The sequence below is a fragment of the Rhipicephalus microplus genome, chromosome 7 (genome assembly GCF_043290135.1).
Source record: "Rhipicephalus microplus isolate Deutch F79 chromosome 7, USDA_Rmic, whole genome shotgun sequence".
Taxonomy (NCBI): Eukaryota; Metazoa; Arthropoda; class Arachnida; order Ixodida; family Ixodidae; genus Rhipicephalus; species Rhipicephalus microplus.
This window is the reverse complement of record NC_134706.1, coordinates 160,866,096-160,889,950: the sequence shown is the minus strand read 5'-3', so window position 1 is coordinate 160,889,950 and position 23,855 is coordinate 160,866,096. Positions and strand designations below refer to the sequence as shown.

General features: G+C 43.5%; 1 protein-coding gene across 1 annotated transcript in view; it reads right to left on the bottom strand.

Moving 5' to 3' along the window:
* LOC142767915 (sodium-coupled monocarboxylate transporter 2-like) overlaps positions 1–23,855 on the bottom strand; it is an 86,215-nt gene that overhangs the window by 52,029 nt on the left and 10,331 nt on the right. The window contains exons 2-4 of the mRNA XM_075870153.1: positions 15,605–15,656; positions 14,309–14,376; positions 4,776–4,933 (exon numbers count right to left, since the gene is read on the bottom strand). Coding sequence (XP_075726268.1) covers positions 4,776–4,933; positions 14,309–14,376; position 15,605 — 227 coding nt within the window. The 5' untranslated portion in view covers positions 15,606–15,656. The remainder of the gene's footprint in view (positions 1–4,775; positions 4,934–14,308; positions 14,377–15,604; positions 15,657–23,855) is intronic.

Below are 23,855 nucleotides of genomic sequence, written 5' to 3'. Positions count from 1 at the left end.
GAATGAAATGGCTTATAACGAGAACAAAGTGTGTTGTGTCAATGAAGGCGTGTATTCTTTGACAATGTAACCCATCTGCTGCAGCGCCTTTGGGTAAAAAATGTGATGTGCACGCGGGTTTTGTTTTGTTCGTAATTCATCTTCTAAGTGTCCCTCCGTAAGTGACATAATAGGTTGTAATTAGACACTAGAAGTTCTTCGTGCCCAACGAAAAGCGTCTACCACAGTGATTTTTTCAAACTGGCTCGCTACGAGCCACCAAAGCATGATGCGAAGAATCAAGCTAGAATCTATTGCCTCTCGTCCCATGTAGCCATCGTGAGCCTCATTCCTTCCCTTTCTTTTCGGCATCGGGGCTCGAGAATCACATGACGCATACGCACATGACGCATACGCGTAGACAAGGTCACGCGCGCATGACGTGCCCCAGCCTATACTTGTGCATGTATGCTATCCATGTTGTGTCGTTTCGGTGTTCTTTGTTGTGTATTACCGGTTTCTTTGGAATGTATCAGTCAGTGCGTGTACTTTAGGATAGGCTAGCAAGGATCATGTATTGTTACCGCGATACACCACGGCGCTCCGCTGAAACTGCGGTCAGAGACGACGCACTAAACACAAGCTAAGCGTTGTAAGGGTTGGCGAAGGCACGATGCAGGAACGACGGGAACACGAACGCAAGCGAAATAGGGTATTAGTAGTCGTAGTAGTAGTAGTAGTAGTAGTAGTAGTAGTAGTAGTAGTAGTAGTAGTAGTAGTAGTAGTAGTAGTAGTAGTTTTAGTAGCAGTGGTAATAAGTGTGGATTTATGTAAAAAACCATGACACGAGTTTGAGAGATGCCGTAATGGAGATCTCCGCAAAATTTGACTATCTGGTGTTCTTCATCGTGCACTCACATCGCGCAACACACGGGCATCTACTTTTTCGCCTTCATCTAGATGTGACCGCCTGGCCACAATCAAACCTGTGGCATGCGGACCCAGTGGAGCCCCTATAGCGACTGGTCCACCGAGGCGGACGCGAAACGAGGGCTGATTAGTGAATAGCATCTGGAGGCTATTCAAAACAAAAAGAAAAATAATAACAAGCTGAAGCTTCGTTTGCATGTTTTATTATTTTTCTCATCTTTCATTCATCATGCTGATTTTAAAAGGGCAGTGCAAAGACAGGAAAAAGAAAGACACAGAGACCAGGAGCACTGGCTTTCTTTTCCCTTTGTCTTTGCACTTCTCTTTCAAAATGATATGAAGCAGCAGCTAGCCCAAAACCAGAGTACTTCTCATTTATGCTACTAAACAGAGCAATCAAAGTGCACATGCCAAGTGGAGTAATGTCACGTTCAACGCTTTTATGAGGTACCGTTTAAAATGCAGGATATAATCAGGAGACGGGACATTTTTCGTCTGTTTTTCTAGATATAGCTAGCATTTACCGAGGTTCTGATGAAGAGCTTAAGGTATTCGACATCGGCCCTGCAATGTCAACGTAAACGAGCGACGTAAAAATAGGACCATTCCTTGCTATATGTCACTCCCTAGATCTTAGGGTGCATGCCCGCGAGAAGAGAAAAAGGCATTCATTGGAAATCGAGCGTTTTTCCACGACATGTAATTGTGCGAATCTTAACAATAATGACCCGAAGTGCCCAGAGCATCATTAAGCTTGTCAGCTCAGAATACCTAAACCTAGTGAGGGGCCCTTTAAGGTGTTCGCCGATAGGGGAGAAATCGGTCTTACACGATTAGACCTAGTATCCCTCTCTTGTGGGGTACCAGTGTTCTGGTTATTTGCTCTCTCGCTACCCTTCCCAGCCACAACGAAACAAAAGAGGCCCAGGAGAGTGGTAATTGAATGGTGGGCGCTTGACGCACCATGGTAGACAATAAAACGAAAGTGCGCATACCGCAAATTACGCTGGAAATGCACGCCTATGTTCAATCGTTGGTACCATTCTGCTATCTTGAGAAGTATTATTTTTCTGGCTTCTTGCCGTAGATACAAGTCGCCGTCGTCGTTGTTTTGGGATATTTCAATTTTTGTAGAAATTTATTGTGCTTAAAATTATGATTTTGAGGGCTTAAAATGATGTTTCACCCGGCTGTCTTGGGCGCCTAAAACACACTTTTTAAATGCCTAAAAATCCGATCTTTCGCCATCTCCTCGCATGAAATTTTCGTTCTAGAGTAATAGACATGATTAAGATTGGTCTACATTTTTTCTTAACAGTGTCTCAATTACTGCAAGATATACGGTGGTGTTTACGAGAGAATAGGCAACGTATATGGCTTAGTTGTTACCTATTGTTAAAAATACTGCGAAAGGATTCCTTGTTAGTAATGACAAAAGCTTCAAGCTTTACTAGTTGCTGGCTATAGTACAGAGGTGCAGCAAAGGTAGTAAAAAAATACGTTCGGAACAAGTAAATGCATGCATTGCCAACTGCTTACCAACTTTTGTTTTTTATGATTGTGCTGACCATGCAAATACTAAAGGTAGCGGGAGAACTTCCCTTATGGGAATTAGTTATGCTGTACTGCACAAGGTAAGTCACCAATCAGCTATCCCTCGACCATGGTAACGTGTTCAGCATAGTTTCGCAGCTCTTATGCATCTGACGACACTAGCTTTCATAATCATCATCATCATTGTCATCACCATCATCATCAGCAGCCTGACTACGTCCACTGCAGGACAAATGCCTCTCTTATGTTCCACCAGTTAACTCGGTCCTGTGCTTGCTGCTTCCAACTATTACCCACAAACCTCTTAATTTCATCTGCCCACTTGACCTTCTGTCTCCACCTAGCCCGCTTGCCTTCTCTGGGAATGCAGTTAGTTACCCTTAATCACCAGCGTTTATCATGTCTACGCGCTACACACTTACAAAGAGGGCTCAGCTTAAAGTGAGAGCGACGCAGCGAGCAATGGAAAGGAAAATGGTAGGTGTAACCTTAAGAGACAAGAAGAGAGCAGAGTGGATTAGGGAACAAACCGGGGTTAAAGATATCATAGTTGACATCGAGAGAGGAAATGGACATCAGCTTCATGTTGTTACAATCATTCTTGGCTCGATAAAACTATCATGATGTATGCCTTTCTTACGATGAGGAATTGTAAAAATGGAATTGACCTGACTGGCCATTCCAGGAGTGGGAATGGTCTTTTTTCATCCTGAGAATTGAAAAAAAACAGAATTACAACAAGTTGCCAATCTGCGGAATGGAAAAGGAATGGAATGGAGGTACTCATTCCGCAACACCACTGTACAGCCGTTTGAAGGTTACTTATGTTCCTACTTTGGAATTTCATATTGACTACTGGTTAGCTGCGTTACAATTTAAAGAAACAATGAACGTTTTGTACTCGTCATCATCTGCCGTTCTGTGTATGTGTGTCATTACTAAACACTAAATTTGTATACCAAAGTGATCGACAACAAAAAAAAGTTGGTCTAAATTTTTCTGAAGAGTGTTACGATTACTGCAAAATATATGGGGTTTTCTGCGAGTATCTAGTAGCGTATGCGTTTTGGTAGTTACCTAGTTTGAAAGACCAAGAAAGCATTCCTTGTTAGTAAGGGCTAAAGATTCAAGCTTTACTAGCTGCTGGCTATAGTTAGGAGATGTTACAAAGGTAGCAAAATATGCTTGAAGCAAATAAATGCCTGCGTTGCCAACTGTTTACTGACTTTTCTTAAGATTGTGCTGACCATGCAAATACCATAAATAGCGGGAGAACTCTCCCTATGGAAACTACTGGTTTATTTATTTAGTTATTTATTTACTTATTTTGAATACCTAAAAGGCCCCAGCTAGGGTATTACATGAGGGATGGGTAATAATTACAGAAGAAAAAAGTGATTAGAGGGTAATCATCAATTGATGCGGGTCGGAGTGGTGCACGGTAGTTGCAGGTAGACGATTCCAGTCGTGTGCAGTTGTCACAAAAAAAGGAGCGAAACTGTGCGGTGCTTTGGGCTGGTGGAGGATACAGTGCGCTTGAATGGTTTGTGCGGATTGATGAGTGATGGACTGGCAGGATGGCTGGAAATTCGATGGGGGCATGATAAAATTTGTAAAAAAGGCATAGTCGAGATATGTGACGTCGTAATTCCAGATTAGAAAGGTGAGCACGAGTTTTAAGTTTGTAAGCACTGGAATTGTAGGTATATTCAGACTAGACAAAATGCGCAGCACGGTTTTGAATTGATTCGAGAATGTTGAATAAGTGAGATTGGTGGGGATCCCAGACAGAACATGCATATTCTAATTTTGGACGAACAAGTGTGACATACGATATTAGTTTAACTGATGGGGGCGCAAGTCTCAAGTCTGTACGTAGAAAACCCAGAGTGCGATTCGCGGAGTTGGCTATGTTAGTAACGTGGGCTTACCAGGAAATATTACTCGAAAATGTGATATTATGATATTTGTAAGATTCAGCGGGTGAGACTGCAGAGCCGGAAATGGTGTATTCTGCTGACCGGACAGATGTGTTCCATTTCTAAGGCAACATAGGTGCAACGTTGTCATTTTAGTTATCAGCGCAGACTGCCTACGATGTTGTCCAGAAGTGAAACACAGCCATACTAGCTAACTGCTGCACCCAAAGTTGATTCAAGCATGTGATACAATACTTTAGCTTATTGTAGCGAACAAGAATCAGCTGCGTTCTTTGAACTCCCAGCAGTAAATAATAATACAATGAAAACATGTCCTCATTGTCGCATACTACGAAAAAGTATTACACTAGTTTTTTTGGCTGTTGGATTTACCTGAGTATGTACTGTGTGGTATTCAAATGAGTCAATGGCCTCAGAGGTGGGCTGATATTGCGAGAATCGTGAAGAACTTTCCCAATGATGATCAATGGAGAGGAAAACATCACCAAGGCTTGGACGCAGTCAGCCCAAACCACACCACGCAGTCCTCCCTATTACGTGTGAAAGGCAAAAAATATTCATAATAAATCATTTATTTATAGCTATTTCGTCATTTGAGCAAGAATACAAGATTTTCATGGTGCTGGTGGCAAAAGGTGACGTTGAAAAAACGTAACCTGACTAGGTCTCTAGCATCATACACACTCTCACTGCACAGAATAATGACGAGCGTGTGGTAAATAATTAAAGAAAAATATCAGCACGCACAGAAATGACATGTAGACAGTGGTGGAATTGCATGCAACAGAAATGCAGCTGTAAATAATAAAAGATACATTACCTACACAAATAACACTGAAGGAATGGTATGAAAACAGATTTACAGACATATAAAAAATAATTGCATTGCAATGTAGAAAGTACCAATACTGAATAGAGAAATACCTAATAGTTGAATAAATTAAGCCCTAAGTGAGTAAACATTCAAAAATTGTATTTATGAATGTTCACGAGCATCACAGTTAAGGAAATATTTTTTGGATTGCTTGAGGTATGCGGCCAGCGTGTGATGTGTAGTGATACAGGACTATAAATCTTTGTGGGTATCAAAAGGTTTGGGATCGGCCAGTTTAATAATTGTCCATAATTTGTTCTGGTCTTAGGCGTAACGTATGCAGAATATGAGAAGTGGTAATTAGGGCAATTGTTTGTATAAGTGAATAGAAACATTGGAGAGTCGGCTGCATATTCAAAGTAAATAAGCTCGGAGAGTCGATGACCGTACATTGCACGAATGCTTAGTATTTTACTCACCATAATATAGGTGGTGACATGTTCATAATATGATGAGTTATGAACAAGATGGAGAGCTTTATTCTGCAGGATGAGCAGGGTGTTATAGTTGTTTTGAGATATAACCACTCAAACAAGTATGCAGTAGTGAAGGCGAGAATGTATTACAGAAAATTAAAGCTGTTGTTTAGGTATATAGGCATTAAATTGCGATGTTTATTTAACATGCCCATTGTTTTGGAAATACTGTGTATTATGAAATCTACATGCTTAGTGCATCGTAGCTTCTCCTGAAACTGAACTCCCAGAAATTCGTATTGCGTAACATGCTCAATTTGTTCACGCCAAAATGTAATAGCATCATCCAATATCACTGATTTAATAATGGCGTGCAATACCATGAACTTCATTTTACTGAGTTTTAAATGTAGACGAATAAAGTATATTCAAGCTGATAAGTTCTGTAACCAGCAGTTAACCTATACATTGTCAATAGTGGTTGCATATAGAATGATACAGGAAGAGTGGGAGGGAAAACTTGACGACCGTCTCTTGAGGTTGTAATATTCTTGTACAGACAAATCACTATTTATTTTCTATTAGAGAAATCGCAATTATTATCTTAACCAGGCCCCGCCGTGGTGGTCTAGTGGCTAAGGTACTTGGCTGCTGACCCGCAGGTCGCGGGCTCGAATCCCGGCTGCGGCGGCTGCATTTCCGATGGATGTGGAAATGTTGTAGGCCTGAGTGCTCAGATTTGGGTGCACGTTAAAGAACCCCAGGTGGTCGAAATTTCCGGAGCCCTGCACTACGGCGTCTCTCATAATCATATGGTGGTTTTGGGACGTTAAACCCCACATATCAATCATTATCTTAACCAGTCGTATTTACGGTGATCACTAGAGGCTGGATATATAGGCATTAAAAAGCACGTCTTGTAGGCGCAAAGGATAGGCAGATAAAACGCCGTTTTAGCTTTTTGAAATCGTAAATGTAGGCGCAATAAACTTTAACATAAACTGAAATAACTTCAAACAAACAAGTGCGTGACCTGTGTATACGAAGCAAAACATGCGAATACTTGTGATAGCACAAAAGAGCCAACAGTAGATCACAGTCATAAATTTTTCACTTGACTTGAGGAACACATTTTTTACATTTATGATCTAGCATGGTGAGCCAAGGCCATGAACCATCGAATCAACGCACTCCTGTGTCTTTATTTTCGTCATGGCTGAGAATGGAAGCACAGGAGCAGATAGGCAGCCGACTAAGAGACCAGAAAGCAAGAATACTTCGTATTAACCGTGTCTATTCAGATAATGTCTTTTTTGAAAGAAATATGGTTGTTTAGTGCGCAGGAAGTGTTTCAGAAAGAAGACACACAGGACTTTCTAAAACCTTTCCTGCGCAATAGAAAAGTACTTCTTTTTCAAAAAGCCATTACCAACCGGCCCATGTAGCCACTGTTTTGCGGGTAATGCGTATTTCTCCCCTGTTGGTCAATGCCATAAAGGGCCCCTCACCGGCTTGAACATTTCGAGCTGAAAACTAATACATGCACTGAGTGCTCATAAAGACGCCTGCCAACATTTTCAACGCTACGCTTCTAAAAAAAATGCGAAATTTCAAAGTGAACGCACCTCGCCCTTCTCGTGGGAGCGTGTCCTAAGAGGGAAGAGTGACATACAACAAGGAATGGTCCTGTTCTAACGTCGCTTTTTACGTAGACATTGGCACTCTGTAGTCACTCGCCGTACACTTTTACTCAGGTCCGAATTAAATGCGGCTCATTTCCGAAGAAACAGATTAAAATGTGCTGTTACCTTGCTATATTCATTACATTAGGCGGGACCTGATTGTGAACGTAGCACGTGACATTGCGAGGTGATTCGATGTCACATGTGCAATTTGTGCAATGTGTTGTTGATGGGATCAATGATAAAACACACAAAATAATGTGAGCATGTTTTTACATATTTAAAAATTTCGAATTACAGTGAGATGCCACAAACTGTTTGGCCTAAGTTTCGCATGCGTTCGTGCTTTGGCCGTTCTGATATTAGGCCGGCGCCAGCCCTGGCTACGCCTCGAATTTTTGAGGCTTTCAAAGGGTGAAACTCCCCTTAGTCTAACTTTCTTCCGAGTCAGGCGTAACCGGCAGTATCTTTTGAGCAGTAAAATAATTGAGAGTGGCGATTTGTGCTTGTTGGTAAGGTAGCATGGCAATATATATTAGCGCAGGCAAATGATATGCACAAGAAAAGTAACTTAGACGTGTGGAATTTTAGGCTTGTTGGTATGACATGACGATAGCAATAGCGCGAGAACAGTACGACGACCAAGAGAGCGCTTGTGTCCTTCTTGTCTCTTTGTCGTCGTTCTGTTCTCGCGCTAAAACGATCGGCACAAGAAAGGACACATTCAAGGCAACACATCGCTAACAGATGGTGCTGCCTCATCACCATTTCTCGTCTGATTTCCACGTTGGCATTGGTTCGTTACAAGTGTGCAAAAAGACGCACAGACGGCCGGTTGGATGAACGGATGCACACATAGACGGACAGATTAACGCACAGACGGATGCATGGGTCGAAGCATGGACGAACGCATAGACGGGCGGACTGACAGATGAAAGCACGGACGGACGGATGCATGGACAGATAGATGGACAAACGAACGAACGGACGCATAGGTGGGCGAACGCGTGGGCGCACGCTTCGACCCAATAAACATAATTTACTCCATGGATATGCTGTGATTTCTTTGGTGCATCGTCTCTGCCCGTAATCCCAGCAGTGTGACGTGTTGTATTAGGAAAAGGAAGCCATATCTGTGCCAGCCTGTCCTAACGTACGCGCGATGACGGATCTATAACCCAGAAGCAGGCAGCGCACTCGCGAGAACGTCGAAACAGGACATTTGTGGCGTCCTGCGCACTTGACCATGCGTGCGCATAACATGCCGATCAGTATACGTCATGTAATACGCTGGTTGCCATACAGAAAAGGCAAGAAAGAAATTAAGCTGGTGATGGTTACACGGGGTGAGTGGCAAGAGTTTCAAGCGTGCCTCCTCTCATCATGTCTTTTTGACTTGAAAAGACCTAATTAAAAAAACTGTAGTGGTACAACGCTTTGAATTTGGCACGCAGCAACTTTCAGTGCCTACTACAATATCTTAAATGACCTCGTGAGGGGCCCTTCAACAAGTAAATTACGAACGAAGCAAACTATGCGTGCACATCACATTTGGCTTTCTTTTCATCGCAATCTTTTTACGTTTTTTTCTGCCACATTCATTTTTCCCAACGGCTATCCACGGTGTCGCATTCATTCTCTGCCTTCCCTCGACTCCATACATGAACCTACTGTTTCCTTCCCAGAACCACGGCCAGGTATTCTCAGCGGTTCTTCAATTATTTCGGGACAATGGACAACCGTATGCAGAAGCCGCTCGCAGCGTCATCAGCTATGGACGGAACATTCCACTTCATCTCTCATATTCATGCCTCTCTCCCCGCTCCCCTGCAGGTGCTGAGACCTGCTCCCATTTAGGGCTTTGGAGATATTGTATCTTCCTCTCCTCAATCTCTCCTATTCCTCCCTTTCCTCCAACCACTTGCGTGACATGTCAGTGCTGTGGCGTACAGCGTTCACCGCGTCAGATTTCACTGGTGCGAGCGATTGTTCTTGGGAAGTTGGTCCAACTATAATGACTTGGTCAAACCTCATAGAGTTTTAAAAAGTCAATAGTGTGCTGTGAGATGAATAAAAGCTCGAAACTGCACTCGAGAATGAAACTTCAGCTTAAATAGTGTCCATATACGGACCAACTTTGAAAATAGTCACTTAGAGGGATTTAGGCACAAACGCCAAAAAGAAATATTTATTGGCACTACAAAAATACTGTAAATGAATTCTTAACCTCTAATTCATGGTTATATATCAAACAATCACAATAAGGACGCAAGGAACAAAATACGCATTTGCCTAAAATGTGGTCTCTAGTGATCATGTTGTTGTACTTTAAAGACTGAGGCGCTTACGTGCCATTCTTGTTAAAGACCGGATTATAGGAAAATTCCTATTTTGCTCCTTGCGTTCCTATTGTGCTAGTTTGGTATATAAACTTGAATTAAAGGTTAGGAAGCGCTTTTACTGTGTTTTACAGTGCCCATAATTGCTTACTTTCGACATATGTGGTTAAATTGTTATAACTGCCTACAAATGCCAATTTTCAATACCAGTGCCTATGTGAACACTATTTAACTCTAAGGTGTGCTATCTAGTACAGTTGGAGACCAGCATTCATGTTTCTGAGCAAAAGTGAGCTTTCGGAACTGAAAGGGGTCGAGCATGTACTTCGTGCCGTAAGTTACTTCTAGCATTGTCAAGGCTACTACGCCTCTCTGCCGATAGGAAGGACAATTACCCTGTACTCATGTATTCATCTGCGTCGCGTCGTCTGCTCAGCATCTTCCCGGCATCTGCTCGCATGCTTAGCGGATAGGAGGTGCTTCTGTGCAGCCGCAGGACGATGAAGAACCAATGCGATACCGTGGAGTGTCATCAAAGAAAAGTAGAGAGTAGATAATGAAAGATATCCACATTGTTTGGTTTGTTCGTGATTTACTTAAAGGGTGGTTCACTAAGCCACATGATAATTTGTACTTAGACACTGGAAGTTGTTGAGTGGCCAATAAAATATATTGTACAACTAGAACTTTTCAAAGGGTTCAATGCAACACGCGAAAGCATGGTGCGAGGAGATGGGCGTGAAACCTCAGGACTCGCCCGGTGTAAACCTCGCCTGCGAACTTATTTTTGTTCGTCTTCTGTAGAGCGACTCGGAACCGGAGGATCACTCGACGTAGACGCATCGAAACGCCTTGCGCACGCAAGGTTACATTCGCGTGACATGCCCATGCCTGGCGTGCACGCAAGCGGTGTTGTGTTGTTTCCACGTTCTCTATATTGTATTGCCTTTTTTCTTTGGGTTGCTTCTTTCTATGTGCATATTTTTGCAAAGGCTGTCATGGATCATGTAACTTTTCCACGATACACAGCATTGAACCACTGGAACTGGTCTAAGAGGCGATGCAAAAAATTGGGGGCCACTTAAGCTTCGCCTTTAAGAGTTGAACGCGATAGCGAAATCCGGCACCTGGTGCACCCTTCAACCGCTAAGTGCATACTTATTCATGTGTTCAGTTACATACACACGCATGCACACAAACATGCACACACTAGATTGGACCAGCGCGTGATATTGATATGTGGGGTTTAACGTCCCAAAACCACCATGTGATTATGAGAGACGCCGTAGTGGAGCGCTCCGGAAATTTCGACCACCTAGGGTTCTTTAACGTGCACCCAAATCTGAGCACACGGGCCTACAACATTTCCCCAGCACGTGATATTATGGCCGAATGGGTTCATTTTCATCGTGACACCTCTCGAACAAAATGTGTTAGAGGGGCCCTGGAACACTTTTTCAAGTAACCATGGAATGAATGCAATAGAAAAGCTTATTGCCTCCCGAATTCAACGCCGCAAAAGTTTTAAGAATCCGTCCAGTGCGAGTGATGTTACAAAGGTTTGGCGCATGCTGCGATTGCATTATCTGTTCTCTCGTCCCGATAAAAGCGCTGGAAGCTAAGTAGGGAGGAGTGGCAGGGCAAAGAATCTACCGCACTTTGTGATCTTGAGCAATTTAATTCTTCTTTGATTGCGTGTTTTTTTTAGTATGATTGTGCGTGCACGCGTGGACAAGTAGTGGCCTCCCGCGGCTATCTCGGTAACTTGATTTTTAGGTCACAGACGTACAGACGCTTTTTCGCTCGCAATCAACGGGGCCGACGCCGGCGGTGGGTTTTCTAGTGACACGAGCTCTTTAACCGTTCAAACACGACAAACGTTGTGACTGCTGGCACAGGCACGATGCGAAAGCAGGGAGAAAGCGAGCGCTAACGAAATAAAGTCAGCCTGCTCTCACTTTCGCTCGATACGAACGTAAAAAAAATGAAACTAAGGCATTCTGCTTGAATTTTGATGATTTGTTAACCTTCACACTTCTACCCAGGCTACAAATTGCACCAATTGTACATGTCGCCTCATATAATCTCGAAGTGTGAGGTAGACGTACGAGGACCAGACCTTGTATACGACGCCGTCCCGAAGTTGTGACGCGCGCCAGGGAGATGAAGGTCAAGCGGCGTTCAATCTGACATTTATCCTTTTGCCGGGGTGCGTAGCATTTGGCAGATGAGATCGCGAGCGCCGAGTGCATGTATTCTTCTTGCCTGCTCGAAATTCTCAAACCTGGTGAAAGGCCCTTAAAGGTGTTCACAGACAGAAGAGGAATTGACTATGTGTGGTTCGACGATGTTATTATGAGGCAAAAAGACCCCTCTGGCCTATTAGGGCTTTGGCTATTTGCTCCTTGTTGCCCTTTTCAGCCTTGCCGAAAAAAAAAACCCGGAGCATGTTTATTCATCAGTGGACACGTAATACATCATGCTGGACTAAGAAAGGATGGACTATATTCTGCAAACCCTGCGAGGAAAAATTCCATCGCTATGCTAAACTATTGGTGCCTTTCCATCATCATAAACAAACATTTTCGCTTCATTTGCTGTCGTCAACACAGATAACAAACATATTTTTTCAGAAATCTGAATTTCATCAATGTTTATTGTGGCTATAATTATGAAATGGAGGGCCTAAAAGAGTGTTTTATCCCCCGATTTAAACCTCTTAAACCCGTTTTTTTGTGCCTCTAAATCTAGCCTCTAGTTAGCAATATACGATATGGTGAAATATCGCACTTTTCGCAGGTACAACGAGGTCAAGAAGGACTCGACACTGGCTACACGCAAGTAAATTTACTTCAGAACCTATACTTCATATGTATGCACCCACACCCTCTCTGCTCCCCGAACAACACAGAAAAGAAATAACAGGCAAAGAAAACTTATCTAACAGCAAATTTTGCATACTAAAGGAGAAAAGAATCACGACACGTGTAGCATATAAAGAAATAACGAAAACTGTATCTTCTATACAAATTGCCTGTTGTATATTGTTTGCCCCAATTCTGTGGGAAAGTATACATTGGCCAGACTGGTCAGTGCCTGAACACCAGGATGTTGGGGCATAAGAGGTCGTTAGAAAGGAATTTACACCTAAAGGAATACTGTTCTCAGTGGGGCAGCTTCCCACTATTCGATGACACCACTGGTGTTTTGCATCATGCAAACCAACACACAAAAACTGTTCAATTCTTTGCATTAACAACAACAAAAAAAACACTGATATTTCAAAAAAAGCACTATTGTGCAGAAAAAAAATTGCTGTTCAAAAGACCGCTGCAGCATTCAAACACAGGTTTCATAGGCAATCGGAAGTGGCCTTCCTGGATGGCTTTAAATAAAGTGTGTATATTGCTTTTGTTACGATCTTCTGCGTCGCCTACTTCCGTTTTGGTCATTTGTAAGTTTCTATTTTAATGTCCTAATTGTAATTACCCTAAACTATACACCTTTAAATTTACGTTGTTGTTCCTATGAAGTGTATATAGGCTACACAAGCTTCGTTTTTATCAATGTCAATGTAAATTTTTATTCTTGCATACTAAAATGTGGTTACAGAACATTTTACAGACAATAAAGGATCCCATAATTTAAGATTGCGGTGGGACACTCTGTTACTAATAGTTGAGAAGTCTAATAAAGAAAAAAACACTGTGTGCGAAAAGAAATTTTTGTGGGTAAGGATGCATGAACTGCGAGGCTTATTTTAACAAGCCATGATTTTTTATGGTTAAGTGGCAACATTTGCTATTAGAGAATTTTTCATTCACTCCTATTTCTCTTCTGTGTCACTCGGGGGGGGGGGGGGTGCATATGTATAACGAATTTTGAAGAAATAAATTTATTTGCGAGTTTAGCGAGTGTTGTGCCTTTCTTGGCACTATTGTACCCATAAAGAGTATGGTGAAGTAGCGGGCTACTTAACCATACGGTATAATGATTAGTCACCAACTAGCACAGCTCTTAACCTTATTGAACTTTATTGGTTTTAAATGTCGAAGCACTTTATCACCTACTTGTACGTAAATGTTAAATAGTACCGCAAGACGGGCGTTGCTACGAAGCTCTCGTATGTGAGATTTGTCATGCTGCCACGTAGTTTGTGACGTTATTCTGAGGAATCGCTAAACTCCTACCCTCTATAGATTGTCTGTCGATGTTCTTTATCATACTGCACAAATGATGCAGTTGCAATGTAATGACGTATACGTTAAAGTGCGCCGCGTAACCTGACAGTCACATTCGTCTAAGGACCTCACACTAACATAATGCCGCACCAACGAGCTTCCTCTTGTGCCTCGGGTTTAAACTTTACCATCAATTTCTCGCGCCACATCGAACATACGACGGAAAAGTAACGACCACATTGTTCCTATGTTCTTACCCCTCAATTTCAAAGTCATTCAGTGTCACGTTTTAGGAACTATTGATTCCAATATCATAAATACTCGATCCACTTGAGAAATACTCGCTTTAATTTTCTATTTTTTATATTTTTGCTGCAGGGCTACATCGATAAATGAAAAAAAAAGTTATTTACCAGAGCGGTGTACATTGTGCCGACCAATCCAATAGCGATGCTGGTGTGCAGCAGTGGCAGAGCAATCACTTAAATAAAATTAAAGAAGTTACTCACTGCATGGGAAAAGGAAAAATCATGGTTTTCGCAGTCGCAAATGCGCCTAAATTGTAAGTTCAAAATACAAAATTAATACCCTCTTCTAAAGTACCACAACCCAAGATTTCCCCACATAAGCACCCCAGCTGCTTGAACGTATGGTAGTGGCGCATGGTGTAAATGGTTCTTTTTCTGCTTTGCTTTCTCGATATTTTAGGTGTTTTAGGATATCTTGCTAATGTGCTATTTGGTTCAGTAGTGCAGTTATAAAAAAATAGAAAAAGCACTTTCAGAATGGTTGCACTTAAATGGGCAAAGCTTTTTTGTATTAACAAGGATGCGGTCTAGGCAAGCGCAAGTTTTGCCAATATTCGCTAATAACTAGGCGTGCAGAAAAAAAAATCCATGATTATGTGCACAAATAATCTAAAGAAAGAGAACGTGGCCTGAAAGGCATATATTTTCGCTTGGCCATATTTTATACCCCTCATCGTGTGGCCAATAGGCGGAGTATGATACGTTCCTTCAGGGTTAAAATAAATAAAGAGACATTTCATCTTGTTTTTTTAGTGCATATAATTAGGTAGGGTGTTTGAAAATGATAGATGTCACGAATCTGACTTGTACTGTAGAACAGCGCAATATCATTACGAGCTAGAGTATTCTTCGAACGTGTTTTTTGGGCTGATGTTCGACGTATTCAATATACTTTTTTTATTAGAACAACAATAGGGTGTTTTGATAACGACTAGCTTGAAGTGTCAATGCTTTAGCATCGATAAAAAAGATGATCTCTATTACATCTGCGTTCATGCGAGCCCATGACGCTAATGCCAACAACAGATGATAATACAGCTGCTTTAGAGCGCGTATGATCGCAAAGCAGCTTTTCGGCAAATGAGTGTAATTGAGAGCGGCAACGGTCACTTTCTTAATTGAGTGCACGCACAGTTGTCTGCACCTTCAAATGTTTTCGCTCACATCCCGTGTGATCGGAACCAATGGGTGGTTTTCAATATTGAGCTTTCTCGACGATGATGGATTATGTGGTATGGAAATACAAAAAATATTCAAAATAGATTTTTAGAACTTAAGCCATAGAGAGCGCCAAGCTTTGCTTGTATTCAAAGCACCCAATGTGGGCGTGCTTTAAAAATGCCGTAATCATTATCGATTGTCTTTTTCTCACAAAGTGCGAGATTCAGCCCGGTTACTTACTTGTTGAGATTGCTACAGCAGCACTGTAGATGCTGACTGCTCCGAGGGTTTGCTGCGCATAAATAGAGAAGTAATTAGTGAAGTACCTTTAAAAAAGATGTTCATAATGTATGATCAGGTATCTAGGCAGTGCTTAGCATGGATTACTACGGCAGTAATTTCGGAGGTATTCAGCCATCACTGAAAACATTTTCTCAAGCATGCAGGTGTGGCATATTAAAATGTTTCTGTTGAAAAAATGTAATATTTCAAAATAACAGTCAAAGTATCGATGAATATGCAGTCACCAAACCACCCACTGCATACCCAAAGGTCAACGCGTTCAGGAAAAAGCATGAGAGAAAGAGAGAGAGAGAGAGAGAGAGAAACAACTTCACTTCAGGAAAAAGCAAGAATGTAGCAAAAGTATACTTCGGATCATTGGCATGCGAAAATATCTCCCAAGCATCGCTTACTGGCACTGTGACTCTGGAAAACCTGCGCCATTGCTGGTAGAAAACAGCAAATATGGTATATGCAGAGCTAACAAAACGGGCGCGAGCGCATCATCAAGGGCCCAATATACTCCATTGTAGTGTGGACGCGCACGCACACTGGCCAAACGCGTTAGCAAAACGCGAGCACTCTATAATCTGACGCCAGGCGTGACCGGCGTGACCAGCGTCCATCGGTGCAGCCCAACGGCAACCGGGGTGAAATTCGTGCCGATGCGTTAGCTAGACAACACTGCGTCTCCCTCTTTTCGTGACGGAGGGACGCCGGACACCCTGAAACGCGCGTGTGTCAAAGCAACGCAGTGCGCAGCGCGCCTGTTAGTATATGGCAGGACCGGCAACTGGCGTCGCAACGCCGGCAAGCACGCACACCGCGTCAAGTACAAATGTATTGGCGCCTTGACTGTGGCATATTGTCATGATCTCACATGACACACATCTCATTATTGTCACGTTTGCACCAGTCACACACCTTCGTCATACATTTACATTACGGAATGCCAAATTTGGCATGTGTGAAGCTAGCGAGACAGCCTGCGAGCGCATCATGAGTGTGGCATGTAGTCATGTTGTTACATGACACGCATGTCGTGATTATCATGTTTCTATGTGTCATTTACCGATTTCGTTTGTTCGCGTCTCGTAATATCGAGTTTAGTACATGTAAAGCTAGCGAAACGGCTGAGAGCGCATCATGAGCGTAGCATGTAGTCATGTTGTTACATGACACGCATATAATGTTTATCATGTTTGCACCAGTATCATACCTTTACCATTCATTCACGTCCCATAATACCAAGTTTGGTATAAGCTGGCGAAACGGTCCCCAGCGCATCATTAGCATGGCATGTAGTCATGATATTACGTGACACGCATCTCATGATTATCATGTTTGCACTAGTCACATACCTTCGTCATCCATTCACGTACCGTAACACCAAATTTGGTATATGTGACGCTAGTGAAACAGCCGCGAGCGCATCGTGAGCTTGCCATGTAATCATGTTGTTATATGACACGCATGCCATGTTATCTATGTTAGGGTCTGTCGCTTGTTTTTACCATGCAAAAATGTCATACCATACCAGTTTTGCAACACGCTATGTAAACGAAACCACCGCAAGAGCTGCAGGACCATGAAATGTAAATCATGTAATTACTTCTGCTGTGCCCCAGGGTTCTGTGTTGGGCCCTTTAGTATTCCTTATTTATATTAACAATTTACCCGATGTTGTAACTTCTTCGATTTACCTTTTCATAGACGAATGCGTTGTTTACCGAGAAATCCCATCTGACTCTGAGGCTAGTTCTTTGCAAAGTGACATTAATAATATTGCCAGCTGGTGTAGAACTTAGCACATGGACCTCAACACTAACAAATATAAAGCTTTACGTATCTCACGTACTACTGGACCCCGTGCTAACTACATCTTAAGTGACACTGATCTAGAGTCTGAACTTCGTATCAATACTTGGGGATTTATATAACATCTGACTTGAACTGGAAGCATCATAGTAACTATGTTATAAACAATAGCAACCGTATGCTAAGGTACCTACGACGCAACTTGAGCCGTGCCCCTCAAGCCGTGAAACTAACAGTGTATAAAACACTAGTTCGTCCAAAACTAGTATTTGCATGCTTCATTTGGGACCCTTTTCAACTGAACTTAACTCCCTCGCTTGAAATAGTACCGAATAACGCAGCACGCTTCATTCTATTTACCATCGCACTAGCAGTGTTCCGTCAATGAAACACATCCTTTCACTACAGTCACTTGAATCACGTCGCAAAGCCTCTCGTCTCATACTTTTTCACAAGATATTCAATCAACCACTTTTGAAAGCTCAGTTCATTACCGCTCCATCCTATTACTCAGCCCGTTTAGATCAGCAACATAAGGTACACGTCATTAGCTGCCGCACTGACTTTTTCCATCATTCCTTTTTCCCACGCACATCCAACGACTGGAAACACCTTCCCTCGGACATGGTTTTCATTTCAAATCATGACTTCTTTTCGTCTACAATACAGAAGTACTTACGTGATGACGCGTGAAGTGTATATTGTACATATATATGTTATTGTACTCTGTTTCCTCCATGTTTCTGATGATACTTACGCATACATTCAGTGTATTGCCTAACATCAAATTTTCATGTCTTGTAATCTTTATTATTTTGATATTACCGTGTTTGCTATTGTTTATAGTTTATTATTTTTTGTACCCCACTCCCCTCTGTATAGCTATAGCGATTGAGGGTAAAAATAAATGATATGTAATTCATGACATCCATGTCACGATTTTCATGCTATAACTACTCAAATTTGTTCTCCGTACAGTCATGCTATGCCATACCAAGTTTGGTATCTATACCATTATCGAAACGGCCAGGAGAGCTCAAAGTCGTAGGGGGCTAGATAGATAGATAGATAGATAGATAGATAGATAGATAGATAGATAGATAGATAGATAGATAGATAGATAGGTTTGAAGTCTCCGAAGTTCGCTACGAAATGCTTTGCATTTAAAAGCAATTATTGAGCGTATCTGAGGCACCAAAACAACACGTATATATTCTGTATGTGCATCTTTTACTATTAAAGGCATACATAAGTAATTTTAGGGACCGTAGCGTTTATCACACTGCGCTGACCATGCAAGGCTTGCACGAAAAGGCGAGTGTTTCCAACGCTCTGCTATGAATGACGACACGGTGGTCGTACCTGCCCGTCACCTTGCGTTCTACACTTTATCACCTCTGAGACGGGCACGCACGCCCGTATCAGAGCCACGCGCTTCGTTTTTCAAGAAAAATGCCAGATAGCGCTCATGTCTCACGTGTGACGTGACTTGTTGCGCTCGTTCACCTCCGCTGCGTGCTCGAGGCACTCTAACGCAGCGCCTCCAGAATAACATCCACCAATTTTCTTACGCAGAACATCAAATAAATGTTTTTTCACTCTCTCCACACGCAAAACTATCGTCTTTCGACGACTTTTGTAGATTAATATATAGATAAGGCGCCAATTTTTCTTATAGAGAACTATGGTGGCGGTGGATCCGCTGTAGATTTCTTCCCGTATGTTTATATAGGCATCTTGGATGAACCGATTCCGCATTGCTTCCAAATGCGCAGGAAAACACAGTGAGTCAATAAGTTAAGGCACCGGTGTTTCGGAGCATGTAGGAGATATGGAGCTGGACAGTGCTCTGTTTTCTTCATTTTTGCCTTTCTTTCTCTTTTTTTCTTTCTCTGCAATGTTTTTATAAGCGTTTGTGTTTATTTAAAGTGTTTTCTCCCAAGCTCACTAGCTCTATATTTTTTATTTCTTGCTCTTGCTAACTTTATTTTTGCTGCGCTTTTTATTTCTCTTGTTAAGGCGTTTATGAGCCGGCAACCAGCGAACATACACTACGGCGACAGTCAAGGCCAAGCACGGACTCACAGCGGGAGCGGCGTCCTTTCTGTGTAGCCCCACTATAAGGTACTCGCGAGTTCGACCCATTTCAGAGTTTGGAGGCTTCGCCACAATTACCTCGGGGTCGAAGAGGGAGCCGCCTGGAGACCTAACAGCTTGTTACTGTGAGCGGGTCATAGTAAGCCTTCAGGCGTTCCATGTTTACGATGTCGCGCCCACGATGGCGCATGTCTGAAGATTATTCGATGTGTTTGATCAGATAGTTCACCGAAGATGTGCACTCGATGACAGGGTAAGGGGCTTCGTATTTCGGCAGTAGTTTGGAAGAGATGCCTGCTACAGTTGTCGGGACAGAGAGCCACACGAGCGCACCATGAAAGAACGTGGGTTCAGAAGTGGTGGAGCCTTCATGAGTACTCTTCTGCCGCTCTTTCTCGTGCGCCGTAAAAGTCTTGGCAAGTTTGCGACAATCTTCAGCAAGCCTGGCTGTCTCAGAAATGGGTGCACACTCACATGAATCCGGCGTGTCCTTGGTTTATTGTGTCCATGTCGTGTGACGGGTGTCTTCCGTACGGCAAGAAAGGTGAAAAACCGGACATGCTTTGAGGGGTGGTGTTGTAGGCGTAGGTGACGAAGGGCAGCATATTATCCCAATTTGTATGTTGGCGGCGACGCACATCGAACGCATGTCGCCGAGGGTGCGGTTTAAGCGTTCGGTGAGGCCATTCGTCTGCGGAAGGTAAGCAGCGGTTACCAGACGACGTCAGAGGATCCCGCACCAGAAGTAGCGTTGTCGAATGTGGTGGTAAGTTTTGGACAGTCCAGAGTGCGCGCATTGTGAATAGGAATGGAAAAATTCACATATCTCCAACCGCTGACAGTGGGGTATCACTAGTAACCATTGTCAGTCATCGGCGTCGTAATTGCGTCGGTGTAGAAGGCCGTCACGCAGGACGAAATGGTGTGCTCGAGGACGCACGACACGCGTGGATGGTGTTGCGGACAGGTAAGAGAGCAAGTCGATGAGAGGGGCGATCCAATTATTTTGGCGCTGTTCCGTAGCGAGAATGTCAACTTCGATGGCAGAAACAGCAATTGAGGATACTGAGAAGGGCACGTCGTCTTCAGGCAGAGGGGAGCGCGGGAGGGCGTCAGCGTCAGCATGCTGGCGTCCGTTGCGGTAGAGCACGTGGATGTCGTAGTCTTGTAAAGGAAAAGCTCAACTGGTGAGACGGCCTGAGGGATCCTTAAATGACGAGAGCCAGCATAGTGCAGGATGGTCGGTGACAACATTGAATGGGCGATGGTACACATAAAGTCGAAACTTTGTAAGGGCCCAGACAATCACCAGGCACTCTTTTTCTGTGACGGTGCAGTTTGTCTCAGCTCTCGTTAGCGTACGGCTTGCATATGCAACGACATATTAGAGAGTTTTAGCGCTGGGTACCCAAGCGGCTTGCGCACCCAGGATGTTGGGACGGTGGTATCGCGCATGCGCGAAACCCCAAGCCGATGCGTCGCAAGATCGCTGGGGCGATGGGACCATGCGTCCACGCGGCCATAAACAACGCTGCCACCACTGGCCTGCTAGCGGCGATAAGCTGCCCTGGCGCACATGCTGGTGCATCATGTTACCCGCGACGTCACCCACCTTCACGGCGAGCAAAGCCCAGGCTGGCCAGGCCAGAGCCACCCCTTTGACTTTTAAGATTTAAGCACAAATATTATATTGGCTAGCCACTATAGACGGTTGCGCCAGAGCCTGCTGGTCTCTGGCAATATTGTGCGTTCACCGGGAAACCACCCCTGGAAACTTCCGGTTTAGTTTGTTTTCGCGTGGTTTTAGCGTTTGTTACAGGCCGCGGCTGCTTGTGTTCCGATGTTTTATGCGGATAATATTATTTTGATGAAGTGCTAGCAACTCGAGCACAGCTTTGTCAAGCCAAGATGTAGTCTAAATGCCTGAAATAGTTTTATATGCTAGTGAAAACTTTGTGTTTTCTTACCGATGACGATAGAAAAAGTGTCTGCATTGCAGCGATCACGCGAGAAAACTGAATTCCCTCCAAGGGCGCGCAGGTTTGTCCTGCGCATTTCCTCAAAGGCAGTGTAAGGCTCAGCGCAGACTTATGGCACAGAGGCGATACTCAGGCGTTAGACTAGTCGAAGACCACCACCGTTACCGGGACCACATCAGTCACTGTCGTCTTCCACCCGTGGCAGATAAATGTACTGTCGTCTGAAGTGGGCAGCAAAACGTGAAAGCTAACACTGAAAATCCATCGCAAAGGTGTTTATTTTATAGTTTGAGCCGCATAAATGATGCATACTGTTCGAAACAACATGGGGAACAAAGTAGCCACGCTTAATATTATTCGACGCACAGTTTCCGCCAAGGTGTCCACGTTTCGTTGTCGTTGCATTTGATTTTTTTAAAAGTGACGTCAGCGAGTGTGGTCTTATCTGTGCGAGCAAATGACTCTTCGCCTGCCTTTGTGCCGCTAATGAACATCGCCTCATTCAAGCTCCATTATCTTTTGGCTGTGAACATGAACTTCTGGTTTAGGTAGGTTCAACTTGAAAGTTCGGTTCGTGAACAGCTTACTCGCGAGTAAAACCTATTATTTCGCGTGACTCTGCAGCCGCAGATTACGTCATCACACCAGTCAATTTTACAATTTCTGATTCACACGACACGAACACTTTGGATCTCGAGCGATTTCGATCGTCCCTGATCTCTTTAAGTGGCCGGTGTGACACAGGCGCAGAAATAAACGTTTTATCCTGAGGTTGTGTGCTTAGACGAAAATACAAACGCGTTCAAGGTTCAACAGGAGAAAAATTTCAAGTTATAGTCAAAAAGCTGAATTGAAGAACTCCACTTTTTCCCTGCACATCGACGATGTGAGTTTGCTTTGAAGAAGTGGACAGGGAAAAGACCGGTGTGCGTGGTCGATTCCCGGTCCGCGTCTTCGAAGCGAATCCACATTGTCGACATGCAGAACCAACTGGTCCAATAAAGTTCGCTGACAAACGTCTCCTTCAATTTATGAATTTTCTGTTTGTATAGGCACAACCACTGTCAGAGGTAAAACGCAGCAGGGGAGCGCGCTCATCGGAACGCCATGACGGATATTTTGCGCGGCGCCCGTCGGCCGCGCGAGCCGCGTTACCTGCAGCAGTGGCCACGCCTCTGCCTGCCGTGCGCTACGTTGATCCCCTTGATGTAACCAATAAGCGTTGCTCCAAATACATCCTAAGAAATGCGTCAGAAATAATGGAGCAGCAAACTCGAACATACCACAAAATCACCGCTGGAACCATTGAAAAAGCGTCGCTGGAAGTGCCACACCAGAAGTTTACCGGGGTAGGCCATTGGGCACGAACCAGTTTGTTTACAAACACCGAAACCGTCTATAGAAATATCGTAACACGAAAGCGCCAAATCTCGGACAGCATAGATTGGCCGCCTTGTAAGATCCACTTTCGTAAGAACTCTCGGTATCCACACTGCGGATACTCGAGTCGTCGAGTTAACATAAGCCAATGTGTCAGCACAAATAGCGATTAGGTTGTTTCAGCCAGGTTAACAAAGCTAGAATGGCATGGGACATGGAAGCCAAAAACGTGCGAGCCACCAACCAGCTGATTAGGTGGCGCCATCTAGCGATGCCGTAGTGAGCCAGGCAATCACAAAATTGTTATTGCAAAAGCATTGTGCATTTTACGTCTGATGCAAAAACGTGCAGTGGAATTATTACAAATGAGTGACCTTTTTAATCATTTTGACCTCAAGAACATTACGCGTAAGCCACCGTGTTCATAAATGTGGTTGCACGAAGTGTCACAAGATGTGGACACCATCGTTGCAGTAACCTTGCATATTTTGCTTTTCAGCGTATACCAGCATGCCGTACACAATAAAAAAAGTCTCATGATTTCGTCGCAATGGTGAATCAATCTCATGTGAGTTAAATGCGGTTAGCCTCAGAATATATGGTTTACGAAAACGTAAAGGTATACACCTTTACGTGTGTACGTAGACGTTTACGTATGAGGAGCTCAAAACTTCAAAAAACGCGCGTACCAGTAAGACGGTAAACGCAAACCGGTATCCGGTAACACGTTAACGTAAATAAATGACGTGCAAGCTAAAAGTTGCACAGAGTTACATGTTATACCGTTGTTCTGTTGTCGCGCTTGTCGAACTACGACTGGCCGTCTGGATTGCTTGGCATCGACGGTGCCGGCTTCAGTCGCAACTGAGGCACATACAAAAAAAAGTTCTTTTGTTGCGGGTTGATAACTGTCATATTATTTAAAAATGATTTAT